This window comes from Tyto alba, unplaced genomic scaffold (genome assembly GCF_018691265.1).
Source record: "Tyto alba isolate M040663 unplaced genomic scaffold, T.alba_DEE_v4.0 Super-Scaffold_23, whole genome shotgun sequence".
Taxonomy (NCBI): domain Eukaryota; kingdom Metazoa; phylum Chordata; class Aves; order Strigiformes; family Tytonidae; genus Tyto; species Tyto alba.
This window is the reverse complement of record NW_024881297.1, coordinates 8,543,214-8,566,339: the sequence shown is the minus strand read 5'-3', so window position 1 is coordinate 8,566,339 and position 23,126 is coordinate 8,543,214. Positions and strand designations below refer to the sequence as shown.

The 23,126-nt window shown below is 37.8% G+C and overlaps 1 protein-coding gene across 5 annotated transcripts in view; it reads left to right on the top strand.

Annotated features, from left to right (window-relative positions):
- Positions 1 to 23,126, top strand: part of DCLK2 (doublecortin like kinase 2) — a 94,418-nt gene that overhangs the window by 54,032 nt on the left and 17,260 nt on the right. For all 5 annotated transcript variants that reach the window (XR_004406696.2, XR_004406695.2, XM_032990033.2 and 2 more), the window contains 4 exons: positions 2,496 to 2,590; positions 11,610 to 11,682; positions 12,606 to 12,714; positions 19,692 to 19,749. Coding sequence is in view for 3 of the 5 variants with exons in the window: in XM_032990033.2 (XP_032845924.1) it covers positions 2,496 to 2,590; positions 11,610 to 11,682; positions 12,606 to 12,714; positions 19,692 to 19,749 (335 nt within the window). In the remaining 2 variants the exon portion in view is untranslated. The remainder of the gene's footprint in view (positions 1 to 2,495; positions 2,591 to 11,609; positions 11,683 to 12,605; positions 12,715 to 19,691; positions 19,750 to 23,126) is intronic.

Sequence of the window (23,126 nt, the reverse complement as noted above, 5' to 3'; positions counted from 1 at the left end):
AGGGATACATGTCTTTCACACTTGTCAGGAGTTGCCACTAAAGACTGAGAACTCTAGCCTTAATTCCAATCCATTTGTCAACATCCTTATCCTTAGCCAAGGCATCCTAGCTGCTGGGCTTCCTTACCCTCTAATTCCTGACTACTGGCCCCAATATCCTATCAGAGTAACCAGCTGAGAATTTGCTCACCTGGTTGATGGCTGAAATATTTTTGCATACCACATAGCTCACTTAGGGATAGGGATCAGATGGTTTCTGTCTCATGATTTCAGTCACTTCTTCCCCCTGTTCTTTTGACTGCTCTGCTGCAGAACAGGCTGCCTCTTCTGATTCTTTCTCCTGCTCCCTTGTAGGAGAAGCTTCTTCATCCCTTACTAAATGAGCTGACTTCTACTTCCATTGTTTCTTTTTAGTTATAGGTGTGACTGATATAGTGTCTGGTTTTGCCATAGTGTCTGTTGCTTTGTTATATCTCTCTTCTCCCTGAGGGTGCTGCATAATATCAAGCAGTGTTTAATAGATGCTGGCCAGGGCCCAGCACAGTGTGGTAAGTCGTGCCTCTTTGAAATAGTCATGACGTTATTTTTTTTTTTTTCCAAACATTCTATCACTTCATCAGGATCCTGTAGTTGTTTGGGAGGGACGTTCCAGACTGTTGGAGGTGAGAAGTTCTCTAGATACCTGCCCATATTCTGCCACATGCTATGCTACCCATTGACAATCCTCTCATTCCGAGTTGTATAAAAAGAATTTGTGAATAAACAATTTCTTTTTCCTTCTGTAGTAGTAGTTGGTCATTTGGAAGCACATTCTTCTACTGAAGTGTATCTCATTTTTGGTCATGAACTTTAGAGCTCAGTGTTTCTTCTAATGGCTAGAGCAAATTGTGTATGTGATAAGCAGAGAACAGCAAGATAACATTCACTAGCCCTTTCCATTGTCATATTTGTAGGTCTTTTATGAAACAAGGATGCATTGATATGCCAGGTTTCAAGAAAGTTAAAACAAAGTGATGAAGTCTGCAGGAGGGATGAATACTCCTAAATACTTTTATCTTCTTAAAAAAAACACTAAAATAATTCACCTGTTGTTCTTACAGGCAACTCCTCTTAAGGTTGAAACAAAAATATCCTAAATGTACTGCATACTTTTAGTAGAAAAAACTGAGCTCTTAGTACTATAACATATCTGGGAATGTAAATCCAAGTTATCAGACTTCAAGATAGACCTATTCTGTAGATAAGTGCTAATTAGTTATATCTTAACATCACACATCAGAGAGAGGAATTTTTGTGAAAAACAGAGATTTTTGGAAGTTGCAGGTGCAGTCAGCCTGGCCTACTGTCAGATGGACTGCCCAGTTTGTAAAAATAGTACTTGGAAGGCATCTTTAGCACTCAGAGAATGTTAGGGTACTAGGTTTATAGATACTTTTAAAATAAATCCAATAGTGCTGTTTAAGAAGTGATGCATAACCCATGACAGACCTATGAATGTGTGAAGGATATGTGCAGGTGTAACAGTTATTTGCTTTGAAGCTAAGTTTTTATTTGCCAGGGTTGTTTTTTTCTTTCTGAAAATATAATTCTTCACCATGAATTAGCTATGAAACCTTTCTAGATCTTAAATTTCTGTCTAGTATTTTCCTTTCTCAGGAAAAATGAGGTTCAGCTAGAGGGGAAATAACGTTGCATCATATAATGCCTGCATAGTGAAATTCATCAGTTTGTTTGGTTTTTTTTTTTGTTCAGAAAAATACAAGGACTGACCTAAGTTATATTCAAGTCACCAGAGTTGTAACATATGTTGTACCGCGCCTCTGGAAAACTGGACTTAAAATGAATGAACTCTTGAAGTCAAGAGGAAGGATATTGTATGTTTTCACAGACACTTGAACTTCTTGGAGGTTCAGAAATAACATACTAGCTTTTACGTTGTTGGGGTTATTTTCCCTTAAATCAATATTTTTCTGAACTACTGCTTAAGTTCTTTATCATCCAAACAGTTCATACTTCTTGTTTGTTTGTTTTTCATGGGAAAAGCAAACAAAACAACTTGTATTCTGTGAAACATGCTACCTAGGAAGTAATGCATTGATCCAAAAAGGAGAAATGGAGGGCCAGATGTCTTTTATGAAAACTTTCTTTCTCCTTATTTTATTCTGTGATATCACAATAAATGATATATTTTAAAAAGGCTATGGTTACTATTTGTCCAAAGCTCTTGCACTGGCAAAGGACAGAATAAGCCTTTTTAATCTCTAAAATGACAATGCAGTATTTGTGTGTTCTCTTGATCCCACATCCAGCCACATGAGTTTTGCGGGCACAGTTGTGTGGCATGCAAGCATACAATTTATTCCTAAATGCTGAGCAGTCTGTTTTGGTCTTTCTTTGCAGACTTGAGTGATACTTTGTCAAAGAGGTATGTTATGTTCAAAAGCAAATTAGGATTTTTGACTTTTTTTTTTTTTTTCATTTGTTGCTTTGGCCAGTTAATGGAACCCCAAGCAGTCAATTATCCACCCCAAAATCTACAAAGTCCTCCAGTTCTTCACCAACAAGCCCAGGCAGCTTTCGTGGACTTAAGGTAAGCTCAAGAACCATGAAAACCCCTAAATTTCATTATTCATTGAATGATATCTTACAGTGGTGCTGAAGAAGAGAAAAATAAAAATAAATTAAAACAAAAAAGTGGTAATTCTATAATTTATAGTCATGATTTTTTAGTTGAAGTGGAGATCTGAAGTCAGATTTTTGTATTTTGTCTTTGTTTGGAAGAATGGAACTCTCAGTTTAGGAAAGACAGAAGGTGACGGTGGCTTGAAGACGCCAATTTGCCTTCCAAATTTTCCATTGTTTTGTGGACTGCAGAAACCCTGCAAGTAATTTATATTCCCTCAGCCTGTATAAATGTAGTGTACTCTCTTCATGCCTTATAGTCTCGTAACATTGCTCAGAATTTCATCTGAAGCATCCTTCTTGATCCGTGGCACACAATTTCACCCCTTAATGCGGTCTCCTGCCTGAAAGTGTGTGAGGTGTTCCTTTGGGAGCAGTCTGATGTCTGGCAGATTTTTCTCTGTGTTGCACCAAGAGAATTCTCTTTCTCTCCCACTTAAAAATTGGTAGCATTTACAGTTCTTAGAGTCTGCTCTGTGCCTTTCACATGGTAAAATAAAAGGAACAGTCTGGAGCACAGTTGAGCATCTTACTGCTACGTTTGTGCAGCTGTCCTTTCAAGGAGAATTTTCTTATGAAATCATCAATTTCAGCCTTTCTGAAAGCACACTGGATGGTTCGCACTGATTATTCTGATGAAGTAATAGCTCCCATTGCTGAACACAACACTTACGAAGAGGCTGCATAATTTTGTGGAAAACTGTTTTCTGAATTAAGAGACTGGCTAAAGGACGTGCTCTGAATAATATTTAGATTTAGGTTTTGACATGCTAATTGTTACCAAGTCTTTGTTTTGGAGGGAGTATGGCACTGGTTTCTGCCAGGTTTCTGTGATAATTCTGAGAAAAGATTTTGATTTATTTGTTTAATTCTAGTATATTTTTAGTTGTTTGGTTCATTGAGGCAATTTAGTGTTGACCTCTGCCTTTATGTTGTTGAGCTGTACCATTCCATAGCCTCTCTTTGTCCAAAGGAGCATAGATTGGCCTTTCCCCTAGAAAGAATTTTCAAGAGCAGTAGTAGTTCTGACACTGAAAATTAGAACTATGTGTCTTAAAATTTGTCTGGGCAGCTCTGCTATAGAACTTACAGTTGAGGACACAAAAGTCATTGGACTCGAGGCTCTCAGCTGATCTGTACTATATTTAACAAATGCTCTTTTGTCTGTCTTTAATGAATTTTTAGTTTAGAAACTGGATAAATTGGTTCATTTTTTCCCCACACTGTCCTGTCTGCTTTTAGCTGATTAAAGCTCCATTAAGATAGAGATAATTCTGGTAGTAACAAGCAATTCTCAGTGAAGTGGACATGCCTTCTTTTTTCCTTCACTATCTATTTCACTGAAGTAGGCTGTTGTACTTTTTCATTTTGGAATTTAATGGATGCTGGATACTAATGGGTTTTCATGTCAAATAATTTATCCCTCTATGTCCAAAGAGAACAGCAAAAGCAAATTAATCATCTCAGACCTGATGTGTTACTGAAGTGTAGAGAGAACCCCTTGTTCTATCCCCTTAGGATGCATCTGTTCAGGAAGAGGATCCCAGCTGTGCTTCTAAGACTAAAGATAGGGAAAGTTATCTGGTGAATCTCAGGATAAATTCCAGAAGGATCGAGTGCACATGCAGTGATACTTATTTCTTGATTATGTTGTAGTAGTAATGACCGTTTGGTGAAGTATCAACATAAAACTGGTAATAGGGAGACGTGGTTTTATGCAAAACCAGATTCTTTTAAGAAACCCATTATTTTTGTAGGATTGATCTTGGCCAGTTTGATGAGGAAAACAAAGTGAAATCAGGGACCGGTTTTATTTTGAGATTACTGCTTTTCTCTATTGTTAAATAATTCCTTGTTGCTAAGACTGCATTGCTGCAAAGACAAGTAGTCCGTCTTCCTGCATTTGTATAAAGAAGGTGCCATGCCAACAGCTGAATGGAAATGTAGATAAAAATACCATGGCAGACAGTGAAAGAATAAAGTATATTTCTGAGTTTTCCGTCTTTGAAAATGCAATATTTTGCTGGATTTGTTTTGTAGAAATTACATATATTTACTTCTGTAGAGCATGAAACAGCAACACTTAATAATGGTTTTGTATGAGATTGGGGCATCAGGAAAAGGGAACAAATCAGGGTTGACGTTTCTATGTCCTTTAGAGATCAGACCATTGGAGCAGCTTCACGTGGACTGTACTATAAAAACTGTGTTGCTTGGAAAACCAGAGCAAAATAAAATATTTGACTATAGATTAGAAGCTGGCTAAGCTTTTTGAAGATGATGATCAACATAGGGCTTAAGTGATAATGCTAGTCATCAAGGCAGGAAACTTGCGAAATATACTGACTGCAACAGCAATTTTTTCCCAGTCTCAGATAGTGAGACTTACATCATATTCTCCAAACACCACTTTTCCTTCAAAGTGAGGTCTCTTCAGTCCCCAAAGATTCCTTCTTCTTTACAACACTTTATAAGCAGAAGTTGTATGCTCAGGCACAGAAAACTCCTTGCAGGAAACACTCCTCATGAACAGCTTATCTTTAAAGAGAAGGGCTTTTCTTCTGTCCTTTTTAGTTTTTCCAGCTGGAGTGCCCTAGTGCTATTAATTGTTCAGTGCATACAGTAAGCCAGTTTGCTGTCCAACATCCCAATCTATAAGAAGTGTTTCAAGAAGATTTTACTGGAGTGTGAGATTATATTGAAGTAAGGAATTTATGCCATGACTTAATGATAGAAAACACTACAGAATTTTCCAACCCCAAATAAATGCCTTTATTCCAACAGGTGACAAATACGGATACCATGCACCCAGTTGCATGCTCCTATGTATTCTTATTAAAGTTGTTTATTTTTAATGTCACAATTTTAGCCTGTAACTAAGCATTTCACTTTTTAAAGGGTTTGTTGAAAGGTAAAGATTTAGATATAAAAGTTAACAAGTACAGACGTGAAGTAAATGACTACTCTGTACAATATCCTTTTTTGAGTAAATGTGCTGGTTTTTATTTTTCTGTTAACTTTTCCACAGAGACTAAAACTAGTGCATGGATTAATAAATGATGGTAATAGTGCATTAGGTAGCACAGGACAACTGACTGACCGGAGTCCTTCTGCTGTTCTGTAGGCTTCTGACAGTTGAAAGTTTTAACCCTTTGGTTCTAAGTGTGCATTTATCAATACCCAAATATGCAATGCTGTTACAGGTACTTTGACTCTTAGCTCTTCCAAATACATTTGTTATTATGCACAATTTGTACCATAACAATCATCCAGAGACTAGATTAAATACGAGATTTAATACAGAAAAAATAAAATAAAATAAAGAGGCTTTACAGTTGAGGCTTTCTTAGAATCCCAGTTATGCTAAATATCATTATGTTTGAATTTATCTCAGTATTACTTTTTTGGTTGGTTGACCAAATGACCAAAGTGAAAGGGCATTAAAACGTGATCCAACAAATAACTTAAGTAATTGCTTAACTTTAAGCTATTGAGTACTTTTACTTCAATGAGGATGTTAATGTACTTAGTTAAATATGTGCTTAAGTGATTCGAAGGATTAGTGCCTATCTTCATCAAGGCTTTAATCTCTTCAGTTTTGAATGCCTGTGCTTCTGGTAGCAGTTAGATGTTAAGAATATTTACTTGCAATTATCCAACCTAGTGACACAGGTGCCATAGCAGTTCTTAGAGGAATTCTGTAACTGCTGCCTTTGTTGAATTTACAATTCAGCATCTTTCTTGCTCATGCAGTAGATAAAGAGAGTCAGCTGATTTTTGCTGGTAGGGAAACTGAGGTACTGCACCTAGTGTCAAATCGATTCGCCATTGTCATCAGTTAGCCAAATGCTTTACATAATGTGATGCAACTCTAAATCTCTTCAGAAAATGAGTAAGTCTGTATATGGTTCTTCAGTGTTTCCAGAGCAGTGCAACAAAATACATGACATTATATATATGCCATACCATGTATGCTTAAATTAATGGTAGCAAAATCACTACATTCTAATTGCCTATTGTATTGTTACAAGTAGCATCTCAGTATAGTTGGGTAACTAACAGTGTTTTAAATATTGCTTTAAAAAGATGAAGTTTCTGTCTTACAGTTTATGTTACTATTAAGCATTATGATAATAAATACAACATCTCACTGGAAACACTGATTATGTAAATAACATTTCATTTATGTTTGGAATATCTTTTAGCCCTTTCTTACCTCAGCCTTTAGGATGAACTACAGTGACGCTATAAAAGTGTCCTCAGATTTCAGAGAATACTTCTTCAAACAGTTAATTCACAATTTCACTAAAATAGTCAGTTTTACAGTTAGGTTCATCACCAATTCAAATGTTTTCATAAAGACAGAGAAGGCTTCTTTGAGAATATCAAGGAGTTTTTCTGAAGGTATGAGAGTTCTCATTCTCTTCTTAGCCTTCAGGTGAAAGACTACCACAGCAATGCCAGATCCAAACTCAAGGAAAAGTTAACAATATTAGACATACTTTTTCTAAGTTTGGGGCACTTTGAGGATATTACAGGATGAAAATAGTAACAGTACTGTTTGTGTAAGGTTCCCATATTTCTGTCTGAAATTTTCCAGACACAGGGGTATGGGTGTGCATACATATGTGTACCAGAGTCTCTTCATCACATTATGAATGTGCTGGAGGGCAAGGGCAATACATTCAGTGCATCTTAGACATACGGTGAAGATGTTGAGCAACCACAGGAGGTCTGACTGAAGTCAAAGAAGCACTTGCACATATGTGTACAGGACGATGTACACAGGCCCTTTGTATGCCTAGCAACCTGATGGCAAATGTCCTTCATTTCTATCCAGAGAGGCAAGTAGGACAGACACAGGAAACCTTTACATGGGTGCTCTAGAAGGCACCATCCCATGTAGCTGCCAAGAAGTTGTGTGTTTCCTTCAGTATGAACAGAAGCCATAAACACTTCCACAAACATTTGTGTCATGGACAGTTAATCTAATTCTGAGTGCAAAGTTTTGTCAACTAAGGTACCATTCCACTTCAAAAGAATATGGGTTTACATCTGTGGATCCTTCCTCACACTCAAGACAAAACATAAATTCCCATAGATGTATAGTTATCTGGGATAACTTTCTTATGTCCCTGCACATTTCTATTTTAAATATAAGCACTGTTTACGTTTTTTCAGGTCTATAGTAGCATTTTGACTCAAAAGATTTATTAAAAATATTTGCTACTGGACCACTAGATGTAGCTTGATTAAAATGACTGTCAAGCTGCTTCTCTGTCATTCACGAATCACTGACTTACTTATGCTCTGATCCAGATTTTAGGGGAATCTCGGGCCAGTCCCTCCCTGCTACTTATACATCGCCTTGTATTTTCATACCCATTTCAGTTCTTGGACTCTGTGATGGTTTAAAGCCTTTTATGGTTTTTGTTTGATTCTTTTTTTTTTTTTGTGCTTTCGATTTCTTATCATTAACTTAAAAGTAGAAAATCTGATACACATGGTATCTGGCAAGATGCAGCTGTCTGGCACATTATACATTGGATACTTCAGATAGATAGTAGAAAAAAAAAATGAATCCTACAGTGCAAAGTATAAAATAGAGTTTTTAATGGATTGGATATTAGTAGGAGTGAAAGGAAGAACACTAAATACCTGTTCCTTATTTATTATGTCAAGGTGTAATAAGCATGTTGTGTACTAAAGTAGGTGTGTTAAGCTTATAGATATGACAGATATAATGCGAGTGTTTCTCACAAAACCAGGTGTCATGTTGATAAACATGGTGACTTAAGTCACAGTTAATCTGTATAAAATAATACAAAATATAGAGAAATGTGTTCACATATTTTTGTGAAGATGGAGAAATGGTTATTCCACAGAAAATAATTCAGCATGTGAAGAAAACAAAACAATTGGGCAGATTTTTTTTCAGCTCAGTACTTTTTATAACTTTTTACAGCATCTTTAATCTATAAAATGATATGTAACTAGTTTTGAAAACTGTGTGTTCTCCAAGATATTCTCAGTATCTCTAACTACTATGTTGTATAGTGCATTTGGCTCTGGATGTGTTGTTGAAACACAGATTATCTGTGAGAAGACAACTTGAGGGAAGTAAAAGCAATAATTGTTGTATTCTGTATTGCATAATGTTTAAATGCAACAGGAGTGACTATCGGTGTAAGATCTTGACCAATAGCACCCACATTCTGAGGAGATTGTTTATTCAGAGGGCTTAGGTAGCCATTGCTGCTCTAAATTACTCTGTCAGCTTTTAAAAAAAAAAAAAATCAAATTCTGCCACAGGTCTGAGTTTTCTAGGACTTACAAATGTTTGCAAGTGGATGGATTTAAGACCTGTGCACTCTGAATTTATCATGTGTAAGGGGAACAGTACTGGAAGACAGCAGTAGAGCTGTGTGGACCAGAATACAGGAGGAGGAGTTGTTGCAAAACCTGATCTGTGGTGTGATTGTAGATGCCATCCATTTTCACTAGTGTAGTAGCAAAGCTACTTTTCTCTTCTCCTTGCTACGTCAGGAATGGCTAGTGAACCAGTCAAGATGACTTGCACATCCAAAATCTTTACTTAACTGTCAGAATACTTGCAGCTGTTGGGATACCAAAATATTCTAAATATTACATGTTAAATGATTAGAAAATTAATAATAAAAATCAGTTTATTCCATGTCACTTCCTGTCAATTCCTACCTCCTCCCCACATATTCTGGCTAGTCAGGCACCTCACAGACATCGTAATAGTTTGTTTCTGTTGTGCTCTCAGTAAGGAAAGGCTTAGACTGATGTTGCTGCTAAGGAACTGATACACAGACCTACTGCACCCAAATTACAGGCAATCTCTGGTGTAGAGTGAGTTCAGCCTCATGGCTAGAGCCGTGAGGCAAATTGGTGTCAGAGCTAAAGTTAAACCTGCCATTTCAGATTCTAATCTATCACCTTAGTCACAACAGCAGCATTAGATTTTTTCCCTTTTTCTATTCCTTGTAGTGTTTTTTTTCCTGTTGCTGTTTGCTTCCTTGCAAATACTGTGGTAAGAAGGAATGCGCCCAGTCATGCTCTGACCTGATTACAAGGATGAAGGCAGTTGGAAATGTGGGCTAGATATTCCCATGTATTGTCACTCACTGAAAACCTAAAATAGATTACTAATATTTTTGGCTGACGGCTAATACTTTACAGTGATCTGTTATCTCCACTTCATTCTTGAAGAAAATATGACTGGTTAAGAGACTGACTCATGATTTTGCACAGATGTCATTTAACCCAAATGTCCTTGTTCCTGATCCTTCTTAAATAAACATAACTCAGAAAGCAGCATTAACCATAGACTGGTTTTAAGTTATTAGCAGGAAGCAGAATAGTAGCTGATGGGTTGCTGTTTGATGCTACTTCTATGCCAAATGCTAGTAAGCATCATTGTTCTAGAGGCTCTGCAAAATTAAGTTGTACAGCTTCTAGTTACTGTACCTTTAGCTGATTTGGCAGCTCAGCTGCCACTAGAAACTTAAGCATTCATTAGCATTTCATGAGCCTTTAGACAATATCCCTCTCTGTCAGTTCGGTTCTTTCACTGACAATAGTGTTAATGATTTAAAATATTCAGCAGTGTAACCAGACAATGTCAGCTAAAACAGAAAATGCTGCATGTGCGTTCCTGGTGTCATGCAAAGCCATTGCAACAGACACTGAGCTTAAGGCAGAGAAGCATTTTAATCCTTTATGTGGTGAGTGGGAGAACTACTATAATAGCCCATGAAGAAAACAAGATATGGAACTTCACAGAACAGCAAGAAATATTACGTAGAGGAGGGGGAGGATCTAAAATATATTTGCATTTCATAGAGCATCACTATACTTAACTGTAATGGAGAGGTTATAAAACAGTGGTGCATAGAACACATCCAGTACATTTTACTAATTACGGCATTCATTCCTATGCCTTTACCCCTTTTTAAAATACAAATTGTTGTGTATGTCCCTGGGCAGTATGACAGGATGACCAATTAGAAGATTCAGAGTGAGTACCAATTAAGTTGTTAGTGCAACAAAAGTAGTTTTCTTCAGCCTTCATCCTTCAAAATCATTCAGATATTTGTTTTTTACACAGTTTCATAGTTACTAAAACTGAATCTCTGTCTGTATACCTATCAGACATCCAACTTTAAATGCTTGTAAATGTCATAAATCTTCACATCCATAATAACCTAAAATATAGACTATCAATATAGACTATAGATTATCACGAAAATCTGTCTACCATAGATGTACCCGGCTACCCATGCCAAAATTATCTTCTTGAAATGAAAACTAGTAGGGCCATGAAAGCATTTCTACATTACCTTCCTAGAATGCTACAGTGCTAATCTAAAGAGAGCATATATTGCTAGAGTTCAGTTAGGGAAACCTCAGACAGTGCCAGCTGCGAAGAGATGTGCTACACTACAGCATGAGCCCACATGCTTGCTGCCCTGGCCACTGGTAGTTGTCTAGAGATGGCTGTTTCTGGCTTACATAAAAATGTACACAGAGTGTATTGTAATTATCTTGTGTAGAATGACGAGGGAACATTGCCTTCACACAAACTGGCTCTGTAGTGTTTAGATGGAACTTGATGCAGCTGGAGAGAATTTTCTTTGCTGTTTACTGAAACCTGTTCAACTACTTATCTGTATAGGAATATCAGGGCTGAATCCTAAATTGGTGCATGTGACAATGATGTATTGTAATGATGATGAACTGTGAGAAGGCAAGAATAAAAAGAAGATGGGAGTAGAAAAGCAAACTGACTCCGTGTAGGTAGTTTTAGGTTGTTTTTTTTAACTTCACTGTTTTTTTTTGTCTCGCTCCTTCTTGTGATTACCTTGCCATCAGAAATAATAAGTTCTTATGTGCTTCCATAGATCTCTCCACATGGTGAATCTTCTTCCAATGTGAATGGTGTACCGGAATCACTCCATTGCCAGAGTCCCGAAGGTAGGACACCAATAATTGCTAGCAATACCTGCAAAAATTTTGTTGTAGGTGATGGTTGGTTTACCACTTTCAGATGGTTTCTCATGACTCCAAATAATTTTTTGTTCAGACAACCTTATCTTGGAAAAATTACCACATTTTCTACATCAAGGCAGTAAATCTAGGAAATAAACTTTGTTCTTTTTTTGTCAAGTCGTAGCATATTAGTGGACCCTGCTCTTCAATAGTCACTATTAGAAATTTGAGTGATTTTGAACATGATGTCCAGAGTATAGCCAGAAATGTGTTTGTGGCTGGGTTGAAAGTGGAGCCCTCCTCAAAACAGCACAGTGTGCTTTCAGGTAGAACCACTAGCCCATCAACTGACCTTAGCTAAACTTAACATTTCATTCCTCATCTCTCTAAAGCAATGTTACTTTAAAATTTCATTTTAGAGCAATTTTTTAAATTTAAAAATACTGAAATAAGCAGCTATCAAACTTACTTGCAATTTGGAAGTTTCAGCAGCAGCTAAGGGAACTTGGAGGGATTCAGCAGATAAAACTTTTGGTTCTTTACATGCACTGTAGATGAATCTTATTTGCATTTTTGCTTTCAGTATGCAAAAATACTGTTCAAACAAAGTATTTTGGGTTCAGAAAATATTTAGACTGACTGCATTCATTACTTTCAGAATGTGTCCACACAAAAACATAGTAATGTTTGATTTGTGTGTTAAAATGTCAAACAACTCTGATTAGTCTTACCTTGTTCTTTCTTATGTTTGAGATAAAAACAAGGGAACGAGCTGTGAAGAAAACAGCTTACTTTTAAGTTTTGTTTTGCATTTGTGACTGTTCTGTATCTGTGGAACCCATTGGGGATATATTCCATCCTGCTGACACTTCTCTTCAGCTTGCATTATTGACCTTGCTTTTTTGCAGGTGTGAATGGAAACAAGTGCTCAGGGTCATCTACCATTCTTGAGAAGTATAAAGTGGGGAAGGTGATTGGTGATGGCAATTTTGCTGTTGTAAAGGAGTGTGTAGAACGGTGAGTAAAGAAACTGTTCAGTACTGCTGTTTATTTTTCTGGATAAAGTCCTGTGCGTTAGCATAATTTCATAGACAATTTGATGATACAAAAGCAAAGAGCAGTTGCAAAGATATGCGTACACTTCAGGAGAACTAGGCATAGCAAAACACACAGACCTTCCTATGTATTATTCCAGCAAAGGGATGTGAGAGCAGCAGAGGAACATGGCTTTTTGTCCCCAGAACTAAAGGAGGTATCACATTCTAATGGAGGCTCTTAAGGAAACCCCGCAGATCTTCAAGAAATCCCCTCACACAACAGACTGTTGTGGATGGCAGGAAATTGTATGTGGCATCTAAACTGTCTTTGAGAGACTGCCCCTTCTGCCTCAGCAATTCTGCTGCTATAGTGTCCCTACTGCTTGCTGCTTAAGTGATTTTTCACAGCTTTCAGTATACTGTGGGCAAAGTATTCTTGAAGGCATGCAGTTGGTGGCTATTACCCTGTGCTACTGACTGTGCCCTTGTGCTTGCTTCTGTGTGGTAGTGCAGTGAGTTGCCAGAGACTTTTCAAACCACAACCCTCCAGTATACCAGACCCTGAGATATTCTTGCCTGATTTCCCATGGGGTAGACAGGATACTTTTACAGACCTGTTCTGTGTTACTGCTCTTCCTCTGCAAGCTTTGTGTCACACTTTGCTGCTAGTGCAAACATAACAGATGATTTGACTGTCACTTTCTCAGTGTATTTTTTAGAACCACCTTCTGCTGTCTTCATCAATCTGAGCGTTATGTCAGCTTCTTAAATATTATGAGGAATCTCCAACTTGTACACAAATACTGGGCAAATTCAGCAAGTATCTATAAAAATCATAAAAGTCACAGAAACAGTTTCTTTTATTTGATCCTCATCTGCTGGTTCTATTTAAATCAAAAGAAATATAATTATGAATGGAAACATCTCATTCCAGTCTTAGCAGATCATAGATGCATAGATAGGTACTTTTGCTGAGGCATCCAAATGAGCCAAAAGGGTTAGGTACCGAGACTGAACCTGGGGGCCCCTCTGCTGAAACACAGGTGAATGAATCTTACAGTCCATCATTTTCTTCAGCCATTATTGCTTTTTCTCAAGAGAACTGTTTCTTCATACTGTATCCGGAATATTTCTCTCCATTACTGAGAGTAATATTAGCATGTGGTGTGTAACGCCCTTCTGGTTTATAGCAGCAAATGACAATTGTTATTTTTAATACTTTTTTGAGAAAGTGATGTACAAACATGCAAGGTTTATAGAGTAAGCAATAAAGACTGAGTTGGCAGGTTCTAGAGATACTAGCCAAGTACAATGCTGATGTGGCTAAATGTGAGCTGAATATGCTACAATTACTGCTCAGAAAAGTCCCAGTTGCATGTACAGTTTTAAGATAATGCTTCTTATCAGTGTTAACATCTAGACTCCAAGGTCTTGTTATTTTTTTTTCTTTTTGGATGGTTTCTACCAACAAGCTCTGGCTCCTGACAAACATTGCCACATCAGTGTGTAATCATGTCCCTACTGCTTTAAACACCACAGGTCTGTTACAAAAACTGTGAGAAGGCAATATAGCCAGCTGAGTTGCAACTCAATTTCTGTCCATTTCATCTTGCGAGAGGCTTGAGTGAAACAGAATAGAGTATGATAGAATTAGAATTAGAATTAGAATTTAGAATAGAATAGAATAGAATAGGAATAGAATAGAATAGAATAGAATAGAATAGAATAGAATAGAATAGAATAGAATAGAATAGAATAGAATAGAATAGAATAGAATAGAATAGAATAGAATAGAATAGAATAGAATAATTTCAGTTGGAAGGGACCTACAACATTCATCTAGTCTAACTGCCTGACCACTCAAGGCTGACCAAAAGTTAAAGTATCTTATTAAGGGCAATGTCCAAATGCCTCTTGAACACTGACAGGCTTGGGCCATTGACCACCTCTCTCGAAGCCTGGTCCAGTGTTTGATCACCCTCTTGGTAAAGAAATGCTTCCTAAAGTCTGACCCTGCCTAGCACAGCTGTGAACCATTCCCACACGTCCTATCACTGGATCCCAGGTAGGAGAGCTCAGCACCTCCTTCTCCACGTCCCCTCCTCAGGGAGCTGCAGAGAGCAATGGGGTCTCCTCTCAGCCTCCTTTTCTCCAAATTAGACGAGCCCAAAGTCCTCAGCTGCTCCTCACAGGACATTCCTTTCAGCCCTTTCACCAGCTTTGTTGCCCTCCTCTGGACACGTGCAAGGACCTTCACATCCTTCTTAAATTGTGGGGCCCAGAACTGTACATGGTACTCGAGGTGAGGATGCACCAAGGCTGAATACAGAGCGGGATAATCACCGCTTTTGCCCAGCTGGTCACGCTGTGTTTGATGCCCCCCAGGATGGGGTTTGCCCTCTGGGCTGCCAGGGCTCACTGCTGACTCGTACTGAGCCTGCTGCCACCAGCACTCCCAGATCCCTTTCTGCAGGGCTGCTCTCCAGCCACTTCTCTCCCAATTTATACTTGTACCTGGCGTTACTCCATTCTGGGTGCAAAATCCAGCATTTTGACTTGTTAAGTTTCATCCCATTAATCATAGTCCAATGCTCCAGTCTCTCTAGATCCCTCTGCAAGGCTTCTTGTCCCTCAAGAGAGTGAACAGCACCTCCCAGTTTGGTATCATCGGCAAACTTGCTAATGGTGCCTTTAACTCTTGCATCCAGATCCCTGATAAATACATTGAACAGGACTGGCCCTAGAACTGAGCCCTGAGGAACACCACTGGTGACCGGTCACCAGCCAGATGTGGCCCCATTCACCGCAGCCTTTTGAGCTCAGCCCTTCAGCCAGTTCTTCACCCAGTGCACTGTGAACTTGCTCATCCCACAGCTGGACAACTTGTCTGGAAGGATGTTGTTAGAGACAGTATCGCAAGCCTTACTAAAATCCAGAAAAACTACATCCACTTCATCTACTGCCTTCCCTTTGTCCGCTAGGCAGGTGCCCTTATTATAGAAGGATATCAGATTAGTTAATTGGGACTTTCCCTTTGTGACCCCATGTTCACTGTGCCTGATAATTGCATTATTCTTTAAATGCCTTTCAATACTACTCAGTATAATCTTCTCCATAATTTTTCCAAGAACGGAGGTTAGACTCACAGGTCTGTAGTTCCCTGGGTCTTCCCTCACACCCTTTTCATAAACTGGAATAACATTGACTAGCTTCCAGTCAGCAGGGACCTCCCACCACCTTTGGCAGGTGATTGAGAGGGCTTGTGCCATAACATCTGCTAGCTCTTTCAGTACTCTGGGGTGAATTTCATCAGGCCCCAGGGACTTGTGAACATTCAGCTGATACAGCTGATCCCTTACAATTTCAATGTCCACAAATGGAAAGTCACTGTTCCCGTACTCATAGTTCTGTGACTCAGGAGACTGGCCAGCCCAAGGTCTATCAATATTATGAAAGACTGAGGTAAAAAATACATTGAATGCCTCAGCTTTTTCTTCATTAGTCAGATGACCACGTTCAACAAGTATCTGTCCAATGGTTTCTCTAAACCTTCTCTGGATATTAACATATTTTAAAAAGCCCTTCTCGTTACGTGAAACAACACTGGCCAGTTTCAACTCTAATTGAGCTTTGGCTTTTCATGTCTTCTCCCTGCATATATGAACCACAGCTCTGTAGTCCTCCTGCAAAGATTGACCTTGCTTCCAGAGATCATACCATTTCTTTTTCCTCTTGAGCTCCACAAGGAGTTCCCTGTTCAGCCACACTGGTCTTCTGTCCTACTCGCTTGACTTACGGCCTGCTCCTGTGCTTCTAAAAGGTGGTTCTTAAATATTGACCAGCAATCATGGACTCTTAAGCCCTCAAAAGCAGATTCCCAGGGTACTCTGCCAAATAGCTTCCTGAATAGCTTAAAATTTGCTTTCTTGAAACCTAGCAGAGCAATTCTGCTGTCCTTTGTTACACCAAAAATTTTAAATTCAACCATTTTGTGATCACTGTGGCCAAGACAGATATCTACCATCACATCCCTCATGAGTCCTTCTCTATTCACACATAGCGAGTCTAGGAGGATCAGAGTACCTGTGACAAGAAGTTATCACTTCAAGAATTTACAAGACCTGCTCGTCACAGCAGGTATGATGCACAGTATGATATTTCCAGCTGAAATCTCCCATAAGGATAAGGGCTACCGATCCAGAAATTTCTCCCAATTGTCTGTAGAATAACTCATTAGTGCTTATATCCTGGCTGGGTGATTGGTAGTAGACACCCACTACAACATCTCCTTTGTTTTCCATCCCCCTAATCCTCACCCAGAGGTTCTCAACCACATCATCACTAACTGTAAGGGCTGTACAATCAAACTGTTCCCTCACGTATCATGTGACACCTCCACCTCACCTGTTCTGCCTATCCCTCCTGAACAGCCTGTAGCCCTCCATCCCAGCACTCCAATTGTAGAACTCATTCCACCAAGTCTCACTAATATTGTAGCTCTGAGAGCTGACCAACGCTACCAGTTCATCCTGTTTGTTTCTCATACTGCGTGCATTGGTGTACAATGATTTCACATGCTCTCCTGAGCCCTCTGTGCTCCCAGGAGCGCTGTAAATGTTCCCACAAGCATTGCCATCCTCAGGCAATGCCATGCCAACCTTTGGCTTACCTACTGCAAGCCTGTTGGATTCTAGTTTAAAGCTCTCTTGATCAGCCCCGGCAGCTTACACCCGAAGATGTGTTTTCCCCATCAGGACAGGTGGGTCCTGTCAGGCCTCAGCACACCTTGCCTTTCGAAGGCTCTTCCATGGTTTACAAACCCCAAGTTTTGGCACAGGCACCAAATGAATGTTGCTTCACAGTGTTTTCCCATGCATCCTGAAACTTTGTTAGCTATAGAGTGAACAGCACTCATGACAGATAACGGGTTAAAAGCGTAAGATAACATAATTTATTATTTTCAGGAATATCAGCTGTGCATTTTGGAAATCACTTGAGTTCCACTGAAAATGGGACAAGGAGCTGCTAAGTCACTTGTGTTTCAAAACTTCATCTGTGCTTTTTGGAATGAGGTGACTAGACTAGAAAAACAACGTTCCAATTAGTAAAAAAAAAAAAAACCAAAAACAAAAACCTAAAAATAAGCTTTAAAATGTAGTTTTATATGTGATCCAATCTTTATATTTAGTGAAGCATTATTAAATGAATTTTACATAAAGTAAATACACAACAATAGTTGCTAATAATAATGAGAGAGGCAATGCCAACTATAAATGCTTGTCTTTTAATTACTACTAATTACTGTACTTCATTTCTACTACTGTTGTGTTTAGAAGCCTTAGTTGTGGAGCCAGGATCCTATTATACCAGCTGTTTTACAAAAAGAGTAAGACAGTCTCTTTTGTAAAGGGTGCCTATATGTCTGTATATATAGACACACAAGTCAACAGATGGCCACTGACAGCTAGACAGAAGACTACCAGAAACCTGTCAGACAATACTGGTGTATGATAGGCAGTGGGAGTAGAACACAAATTATGTGGATGATATCCAGGGTTTTTTCTTAGGTGCTATAGCAAAGGACATTTGCAAGAGAGATTTGAAGCTGGTTGATGAATTGGCTCTGTGAATATTAACTCCTCTTTCTACACAGCATAAGTGCCAAAGGTTTACTAAGTGGGTTTTGCTGATCAGTTGTTCGCAGGCTTTCAGATAATGTACTTAATGTAGCATAATGCATAAATTGTGATTCTGAATTATGCACTGTATTCATAGTAGATTTTACATCAGGTACATAATATAAGAGGATGACATTTCTCAGATACCATTTAGATAACACTCCTATTGAAAGACCAGATCAGGTTGTAACTATGACAACCTTGCAGATACAGCTACACTTTCAGAGGAGACATTCTTTACTGCATTTTTTCAATAATGGATAAATCGAATGTGAGACATTAATTCAGTTCCTTTTTTTGTAAGGTGGTAGTTTTGACTAGTTGTATCTAATGCCAAGAGTATAGTGAAAATTAACCTCGAAGTTTAAAAACATGACTGACTTTTGCTTTTCTAACTGCCTTTAGTATTTTTGCCATATATACTAAGGGTGTTCTGATGCACACTGGAGTCTGTAGGTACTGACACAACACAAAGTAGTAGCAACAGAGTCTTACGGAATTTTCTTGTGATTTAAAATAAATCATTAATAATGTCTTCTTTGTTTGGGGGAAAAAAAAAAAAGATAATTCATCTGTGTTGCTTTTTTCTCTTGCTTTCTCCCCTTCTGGAGAAATGGAGCAGATTTTTACTGCTTAAAGGGATGCAAGACAAACAAGAGCTCCTTTCTGTGAGAGTATTTACTGAAAACAGTAATCCTTTTTACTTTGTCTATAACCACTCTCTTGATAAGTCATGGGACTCTTATAACTCCTATAGAATTCCATAAAATACTTAAAAAAATGAAGAATGAAATACAAATGGACAAAATTAGTGCCTAATAAATTCTGTGGGATTTTAGACTAGTGTTTTAGCTCTGCTGAATCCTTTTGCAATTTTTCCACTAGGGTATCGACCTTTCTTCTGCTCACTTACATATGAATGTGTGTGATCTTATCTTTAAAGCCTACCAGTTGAACAAAGCTAAGTGGAAGGCTCAAGACAAATTTTGCAGGTTGCATTAAAGGAGTGACAGAGAGTTGTGCCAGGTCACAGAAGAATGAATTGCAGCTGGAGCCTGGCATTAATACACAAAGTGAGCTAGGTTGTGGTAGTCAGGGAAACAGCAGGCACAAATGCTGCTGAGAAAACAGAAACCAAAAATCAAGTCCATTCTGTGAATTTTCTGTCGGCAACCTCTGTGGGTCAAGGCATTCTGTTACAATAACGTATATTCTTACAGATAATGCCACAATTTGTTGACCAGTTTCTAATTAATGGTTCTCATATTTTTCTTGCTAGATCCACAGGAAAGGAGTTTGCACTGAAGATCATAGACAAGGCTAAATGCTGTGGAAAGGTAGTGTACAACAATTTGCACATATAAGAAAAATAGCAGAAACAGCACTAGCAGCTGCTCATTAGTCATAAATAGTGGGTGTGTTTGGGTTTTCTGACTATTTTCAGAATATCTAGTTAACAGGATGATAAAGTATCCAAGAAGCAAATAATAAAAATAGTGAGTGTTAGTCTACTAGCTAATAAAGTAAAAAACAAACAGAGACTAACAAAGAAAATACTAATATGTGTCCAAAATACATTAGAGATATATTGATATATAAACTATGAGAGAGGAAATTTGCAATTATATGTGTATTTACATAATTCCCATCCCTCTCTGCCTCTTATTTTTATCTTTTTGGCTGTACATGCCCCTTTTAAATGCAGAACGTGGATTTGGAAAGAAATTTTTGCAAACATTTCTTTCTGTTTATGTTCACCATCCTGTATAACAAAGGTCTAACAAAAGAAACAAAAGAGTTCCTTAAACTTTCTTTTCAATTCAAGCTCAAAAAAAAGTAAGTCCAAAATTATCTCTCCAGCAGAATAGCATGTTACATAATTGAAGCAAATATCTGTGTCAGACCTCTTCTTCACCTTCCTCCCAAGTACAGCAATTTTATAAAAGGAAGGAAAAGACCTCAACCTACCACCAAGAATATAGACTAAGTGTTGGAACAGATAACATCAGATAAAATACTTCTATTTTTACTGCTTTGCAATACCTTAAAAACAAAGTGCTCTTGAGGAACTTATGAATCAAATGGATCATAGTGTAGCAATAGCTGAAAGAACACTGAGGGCACAGTATTAATTAGCAGTCAAATTCTGGATTAAAGTCTCTTTGAGAGGTAGAAAATACGCCATTCTCTCAAAGATGACTGAAAAGATGCACTTTCTAATGCAAAAACCTTATTATTTTATGTAAATGACTGTACTGAAATGATTCTGGAGGTAAATTTGCAACCAAGTCAGGGTTTTAATTCAGTGGTTCCCTTTTTGTCAGTTACATAGAGTAACTGCTCTGAAGTGTAATTCAGAGCTCCAAATGCTGAATGTGACCTTGTGGGAAGATGTAGCAAGTCTGTATGACATCCTGGGTATGGCAAGGAGCTGTATATTGCTGTGCACTAATGCATCACCTGCTGTGATGAGTTGATTTAAGTAGAGGTCCTCAATCAGAAACATTTTATCTATGCAGATTTTAAATTGTGTATTAGGTGCTAGGAGATGAGTGTTCCTGCCTCTCCATCACTTTATCTCATATTCTCTAGGTTTATTTAAGGGAGAATTTAGAAAGGAATCTTAAACATGTATACCACAAGAAAAAGTGCTAAATTGCCTTTTTTGTGATTGAAATGTTGCAATTTCTTCAGCTGTGGGAAGGGCGACCCAGTGTGTTTCACTATGAAAGAAAACTTACGTGTACAGCTTGCAACTTCAGATATTTTTTATTACTTGTCTGAGTCAGCTGCTTAGGTATCATAAATTGGAATGGTCTAGAGATAGACAGTCCATTTTATACAGCAGAGTTTAGACATATTTTCTATTTATCATTCTCACTGCTTTAAAACAAATTTAAAAAATCAACTCCATCGATGCATACTTGTTTGTCTTGAAAGGACCTGTGTCTGTATAACTACATACAGATGTATGTGTATGTAGAAGCAGAGGACTATTGTTAGGAAGATGTTTGTACCTGTTGGGGCAGTGTCCAGAAAGAATTCCAACAAAGAAAATAATTAAATTTTGCTACAGCTTACTCCATCCTCGCACTGTTTCACATGCCAACATAAGCCCTGCTGTAAAAACACCCATCTGGCCCAAATATGCATGACTTGTATGTTGCTCACTGCTGTTTAGCATTTTATCTTGGATATCCTAAATCTTGAATCCAGTTGACTAATGTATTTTCCAGAAGCTGCTTAAATGTTAATTATACGATAATTTATCTGTAAATGAATCCTATTAATGTAGACTGAAATCTAAATTGTAGTATCCAGGATAATGTTATAACAAATTAAAGACTTACTGTTTTTTTACATGACAAAATATAGCAAAAGCAGTGAGATGGTTGAAAATAACTGACTACATATTAGTCAGCATTTTGAGGACAGGTATTAAAACAGTAGCTCAAGAACATTATGAAGCCTTTTTCAAAAAATAATATTCTTTATTTTAAATAAGCATTAGTTATGTCTGAGCTTTATTTAAAGTAATTAACAATTTTGTCAAGTGTAACAAAGAAAGCACAGGTAAAGTCATAATGGATGTAATAAATGTAATATGTTATCTGTTCTTTAGGTATATATATAGTATGTAAAGTAATATGTTACCTGCTCTTCAGGTATATATATATAGCTATAATAAGATTCTAGTTTTTGCTTGGACTCTTAATGCTAGTTTTGGATTTGCAGGCTTCCATCCATAAGGCTTAGTATGCTGTGGCTGTTCACTTTTGTCTGTTGATGAGATTCAGCATTGTGTTTAACAAAATTGCTTCATGTTTGTTTGTTTTTTTTTTTTTTCTCCAGAGCACTTTGCTTGGAGCAGACATATGTTTGTTCAGAATGACAATTGATTCTCTTTCAAGCTGAATTTCAAAGGTGTGACTGTTTAACCCATATATGCCGCACCATACTCTCACTAAGTGAGATGCACACATGGCATGTGGTTTCTGAGTTACATAGCCACATAAAAAGCTTTGGTAAAACCTCAGTGCATCTGTAAATAGCCCTGGAAATAGAAGGTGAAGTAGTGTAAGGTCTTCAATCACTGCTTATGAACAGTGAATCACATCTACTTCTAGTGCTCTGCTCACAAATGCATGAAGTGCATGCTACAAATCAGTGCATTAAACATGAGTAAGTTCCAAGTCCAGTGACAAGATTTGTTACCTGACAAAGTGTAAGGAAACTGGTGTTTTATTCAAGCATTTTTACTTACTTTGCAGGGAACCTAAATACAATATCTGTATTCCAGTATTTTTAAAGGAAAATTCAAACCATTCTTCACATGAAAGGGGCATGTAATTTTCTTCACTCTCCAGTGTTAACTAAATGCTAAGATGTTCTAGAAAACAAAACATTCTGAAACTAATTTGCTCTTGAAACCCCTTACTTCCTCAGAAGTACAGGGAAGGGGAAATTAAACTCAATCTGTGTGCTGTTATGCTGTTGGAGCTACAGTGACTTAATGGAGCTACTACATATTTTGCAGACTATACATACAAAATGAACTAAAATCCATAACCAAAACAGTTATATTTTTCCTGTATATAATCCACAACTTCTTAAAAAAAATAAAATCCTTGAAAATATATCCTAGGTAATCTGTCCTTGAGTAACCTATGCTAAGTGAGAGGTGAAGGCTGAAGAGGATCAAGACCTCACTATT